General features: G+C 44.3%; 1 protein-coding gene across 1 annotated transcript in view; it reads right to left on the bottom strand.

The window, feature by feature from the left end:
* The window catches only part of slc2a12 (solute carrier family 2 member 12), a 25,532-nt gene extending 20,612 nt beyond the window's left edge, over nt 1–4,920 (bottom strand). The window contains 2 exon segments of the mRNA XM_084453453.1: nt 4,046–4,168; nt 4,871–4,920. Of these exon segments, the coding sequence (XP_084309579.1) occupies nt 4,046–4,157 (112 nt within the window). The 5' untranslated portion in view covers nt 4,158–4,168; nt 4,871–4,920.
* Between the last annotated feature and the right edge of the window lie 1,108 nt (nt 4,921–6,028).

Here is a 6,028-nt window from a genome sequence, read left to right as displayed (position 1 = left end):
GAGGGAGGGAGAGAAAGAGAGAGAGGGAGAGAGGGAGGAGGGAGAGAGAGAGAGGAGAGAGAGAGAGGGGGGAGAGAGAGAGGGTGGAGAGAGAGAGGATGGATACAGATAAAGAGAGATGGACAGTTTTAAAACCACTGTTCTATACCTTTGCATTCCTGCATAATCCTAATAATCCATACTTTGCTGACGTTTGTTCGAACCTACCTGGAATTGATTTCTCTCCCTGTTAGCCAATTGATTGATTGATTTCTCTCCCTGTTAGCCAACTGATTGATTGATTTATCTCCCTGTTAGCCAACTGATTGATTGATTTCTCTCCCTGTTAGCCAACTGATTGATTTATCTCCCTGTTAGCCAACTGATTGATTCGTACAGGTTTAGTTTGACTGTGGGACTTTGTGTCACACTGTGAAACACACACAAACCACATGCATCTAACTCTGGAGATCTATACGCAACTAACTCTGGAGATCTAACTGGAGATCTATACGCAAACTATCACATACAAGCGTTGATCCTTGAATCAGTCTCAATAACGTGGTCAACAGATCGCTGGCTTCTTAACCTGGGTTTTGGCTTGTTACCAAGGTCAAGATGACCGAACGAATGGTTAATGTGTCAGGGAGTGTTTATTATCATTACTGAAGATTAACAGAGTTGATGTTGGTATTTTATAACTTGTTCAGCAGTTACAATTTTTACACAACAATATTTGGAGAACTTTTTGGAAATCATCAACACGCAGACAGACAGACAGACAGACAGACAGACAGACAGACAGACAGACAGACAGACAGACAGACAGACAGACAGACAGACAGACAGATAGATAGATAGATAGATAGATAGATAGATAGATAGATAGATAGATAGATAGATAGATAGAACTGTTTCTCTCACATCAGTCGGGTCAGGGTCAGCATAAATCTGTTTGTGCCAGAGTTAAATTGGGGGTGTGGTTTGGGTGTGCTGACCGCCAGAAGCACTGATATGGCTGACATGGCACTGTGACAGAGACTGTGACGGACAGAATCACAACACATTTCCCAACAAAACTTTCCTAGATGGTGTGTGGAATAAGTTAGGTTGTTAGATTAAGTTAAATGGGGTGCTTTACTCAATATTTTCATGTTTTCCGTCAATGCGCCGTGCATACAGTATTATGAAAGATTAGATTTGGGTATGCATTTGATAGCTATTAGCTGTTTATGTAACCATCAGTAGCTTCCAGATGGTTTATGATGTCATCAGTAGCTTCCAGATGGTTTATGATGTCATCAGTAGCTTCCAGGGATGTTTATCGGGAGATGGTCATCAATGCCCTGTACTACGAAACAGGATTATGAAACTCTAAAGTGATAACTTCAGGTTCAAGCCTGGTTTATCTGGTTAGAGTGATAACTTCAGGTTCAAGCCTGGTTTAGCTGGTTAGAGTGATAACTTCAGGTTCAAGCCTGGTTTATCTGGTTAGAGTGATAACTTCAGGTTCAAGCCTGGTTTATCTGGTTAGAGTGATAACTTCAGGTTCAAGCCTGGTTGATCTGGTTAGGGTGATAACTTCAGGTTCAAGCCTGGTTTATCTGGTTAGAGTGATAACTTCAGGTTCAAGCCTGATTGATCTGGTTAGCGTGATAACTTCAGGTTCAAGCCTGGTTTATCTGGTTAGAGTGATAACTTCAGGTTCAAGCCTGGTTTAGCTGGTTAGAGTGATAACTTCAGGTTCAAGCCTGGTTTATCTGGTTAGAGTGATAACTTCAGGTTCAAGCCTGGTTTATCTGGTTAGAGTGATAACTTCAGGTTCAAGCCTGGTTGATCTGGTTAGGGTGATAACTTCAGGTTCAAGCCTGGTTTATCTGGTTAGAGTGATAACTTCAGGTTCAAGCCTGATTGATCTGGTTAGCGTGATAACTTCAGGTTCAAGCCTGGTTTATCTGGTTAGAGTGATAACTTCAGGTTCAAGCCTGGTTCATCTGGTTAGCGTGATAACTTCAGGTTCAAGCCTGGTTTATCTGGTTAGGGTGATAACTTCAGGTTCAAGCCTGGTTTATCTGGTTAGGGTAATAACTTCAGGTTTAAGCCTGGTTTATCTGGTTAGAGTGATAACTTCAGGTTCAAGCCTGGTTTATCTGGTTAGAGTGATAACTTCAGGTTCAAGCCTGGTTTATAGAGTGATAACTTCAGGTTCAAGCCTGGTTCATCTGGTTAGAGTGATAACTTCAGGTTCAAGCCTGGTTTATCTGGTTAGGGTAATAACTTCAGGTTCAAGCCTGGTTTATCTGGTTAGAGTGATAACTTCAGGTTCAAGCCTGGTTTATCCGTACTACGAAGGTGGTTCACTTTTCACCGTGCTATATCGCCGTGGTAACTTATGCTGCTGAGCTAACCTGCTCCGGGGCAGGTTAAGTTCCAGATTATGGATCAAAACGTATGAAGCACTGCCCGCTGACCGATCAATTCACTTGGAAAAAGGCATAGCCTACTGTATGGACGTTAATATTCTATATGGAACTTCAATGTGCAAATTAAACAATAATCTGAAGTGCGTGAACAGCGAGAGGTTCTTAAGAAGACTATTTACCGACAAAACCCTCTGGATTTCCCCGATATCATGAAAATTTGCAGAATGACAGCTGCTTGAGTCATATTTTGCCTTGTGCATTTACAGTTGTAGACTGTAAGCTATGCACAGGCTTGCGCTTTATTAGCCTACCTGCAGTTTCGTGTAGGCTGTGGGTGATGCAGAGAACCAAGTAAAAACACTCACTTTTTATTCAATTTTCAAGTCTTTAATGTTGATTTATTAGACTAGCCTCCCGTTCAGGAACAAAGAGAAGTAGGCTACATTTTAATTGAATTGTGATAGCACCAATGCCTGACAATCAGCCTACTTCTCCACCCCGAGCTTCACTTTTTCCATTTTAATAGCCTGTTTTATCTCTAGTTCCTCTTGTATAGAGACTTCACATTGTCTACTCCAACCTGAAACTATTAAAAACTATAGCCTACATTTGCTTTATTTAAGCGTCCCCTGCCAGTCTAGGGGTTGCAGCTGAAATAATAAGATATATTGATACAGGCTACAATTGCTTTACATGCCATAAGAATAGGCATAGCCCAATGATCTAGCGGCTTGATCATGTTATCCCAGCTCAAGAGACTGTGTTTAGTGAGGATCACACAGTGGTGGTAACTCTTGGGCTTGTTATGGAGAACTTTGAGAGCCTGCTTATTGGTTTGAATGGATTTGAACGTTGTGTTGCTGGCTTGAGCCCAGCTGGTTAAGCAGTATGTCAAGAAGGGGATGATCATTGCATTGAAGTACAACTTTGCAGCGTCTGACTCAGCGTCTGACTCAGCGGATGACTTTATGTTATCATCAGTGTAATTGCTTTAGCCACTGACCACTACAATTAATGTTGTGAGCTCATGTGAGAATTGTTGTGAGCTCATGAGCTAACTGGCTATCCCACTCTTATTGTGCTGGATTAGCATTGGAACTGATGTGTCCAGGTGACAAGACCTATCTTAATTTATCAGACATTATTTCATGTCATTTCAATTCACAGCTATTTCAGTGGCATGACTAGCTTCTGTCCTACCAGTCCTGAACAGAAACAAGTCAGCCACGCACATAAGCCAGGCTGGACCTGGCCTGGTTGTAATATGGTTGTAGTTGGCTATCTTTATCTGTGGATAAGCCAGGTGTAAATAAAGCGAGGAGACCGATTGTACAGAAAGAGCAGAAGGCTTCACGTGGCTCAGTGAGCGCCCACATCATGTCACTTCTGTAGAATCTTAACAAACTAGGGAGGACACTCAACATTTAGGAGCCACCCCAGGTCTGTAAAGCCTGTGGCTCCAGAAATGTCCCTGTGTCTCTGGGCTGAGTCCCTGTGTCTCTGGGCTGAGTCCCTGTGTCTCTGGGCTGAGTCCCTGTGTCTCTGGGCTGAGTCCCTGTGTCTCTGGGCTGAGTCCCTGTGTCTCTGGGCTGAGTCCCTGTGTCTCTGGGCTGAGTCCCTGTGTCTCTGGGCTGAGTCCGTACCTGCGCTGCTTGGCGGAGACACATCCTGGGGTTGATTTCCCAGAGTTCCATGTGAGGACAGGTTGTCCTGGAGGGCGGGGGCCATCATGTGGGTTTCTGATTGGCCGTCCATCTCAGACCCCACTGAATGTAGGGGGGGGGGGGTCGGGGGGGGGGGGTGAGAGGGGGGGGGGGGGTGAGAGAGGTTACACAAGATTAGAAGAGAGAAATTACACAAGATCAATTGTTATCAGCTCCCATGGACACACACAACAACACTACCTCATCAGTCACATGTAGCCTATACATGCACACACACACACACACACACACACACACACACACACACACACACACACACACACACACACACACACACACACACACACACACACACACACACACTCTCTCTCTCTCTCTATCACACACACACACACACACACACACACTCTCTCTCTATCACACACACACACACACACACACCTGACAGATATGTCAGGTTAGGATATATGAAGCCTAGCGAAATTATTAACATTAAAGCATTGTTTACATAATTTGACAGATCTGCTGTCTTTACTAGTAGGATCACAGCAGAAACGTGCATCACCAGCAAACCCGCAAACTCCACCAAGGTTACACTCAAGAAAGTTTTTATCAAACCGCATGCACTTATTTTAACATTCAAACTTTCCCATAGTCGAATGCTCTTCGTGATATAACGAGCACAGGCTCTCCATTGTTGACATTCCCAATAGCTCTGGTGGGCCAGAGAGAGACTTATGCAAATGAAACTCACACTGACAAATGTGCGGACACTTTTTTTTAAATTCTAATTCAGTTGCTTACCTGAAAAGCTTGTAATGCTCTTGTGGTTAATTACCTCCCTCGGTCCATTCGCCCCGTTAACTTCCGAGTTATCAACTAACTCTCCCGTGTCACAGCACGTTCGCTGCTTTGTCAAACCAGTGCCTGAAACTCCGCCCATCAGGCCAAAACACACCAATGGGAAGAGTCGGCAGAGAAAATAAGTGGACCTACAAATAGTTGCGTAATTCTCTGATACACTAGACTGCATATATAGAGAGAGAAACATACACTAGACTGCGTATATAGATAGAGAAACATACACTAGACTGCGTATATAGATAGAGAAACATACACTAGACTGCGTATATAGATAGAGAAACAGACAGCCCATAAACTACACACACAGAGACAGTCGTTTCACTAAGAAAACTTAAAACATTCTACCCATAGGTTCACTTTCAGTGTGTGTGTGTGTGTGTGTGTGTGTGTGTGTGTGTGTGTGTGTGTGTGTGTGTGTGTGTGTGTTGCTACATTTGCTCAACCCCCCCCCCCTCCTCGTCTCATTCAGACATTAAGGGTCTGTTTCCACGCTGTTTTCAAGCTTGGCCTAGTTTGGGGGGCTGTAGGCTAAAGCTCTGCAGAGCTTGTGACCTGTTCCGCATGTGTTCACGTCATTTGATCCTCAGTTGAAAACGGTCTGGCAGTGGAGGACAGGTTTGTGGCATGTGTGTGTGTGTGTGGTGGCATGTGTGTGTGTGTGTGTGTGTGTGTGTGTGTGTGTGTGTGTGTGTGTGTGTGTGTGTGTGTGTGTGTGTGTGTGTGTGTGGTGGCATGTGTGTGTGTGTGTAGTCCTCTTACGTAACTGAAACACTGACCGAGTTAACCCTACCGGTTGAGAAGAACTCCTATCTCCAGTAACCAAGTTACCTGTTAAAGGTAGGATAGGCTAACCAGGAAGTGCAAGCTAGATTTGCCTTCCTTGATTAAATCTAATCTGTGAGTCATGCAAGCAGCTGCCCCCGAAGTACCAGTCTGCATCAAAATGTTTCACTCACTCTTATTCTACTACTGTGACAGAGTAAGAGCCCGGGGGGGGGGGGGAGGGGGGGCAATACTTCACACACACTAGTGAAGGAACAGCAAGCCACGGCAACCTTACTTCAACCACAGCAAACGGGGTGTGGGCATGCAGTGCAT

Source organism: Borostomias antarcticus (genome assembly GCF_949987555.1).
Source record: "Borostomias antarcticus genome assembly, chromosome: 19".
Classification (NCBI taxonomy): domain Eukaryota; kingdom Metazoa; phylum Chordata; class Actinopteri; order Stomiiformes; family Stomiidae; genus Borostomias; species Borostomias antarcticus.
Note: the sequence above shows the minus strand (reverse complement) of the source record. Positions and strands in the feature narration are given on the sequence as shown.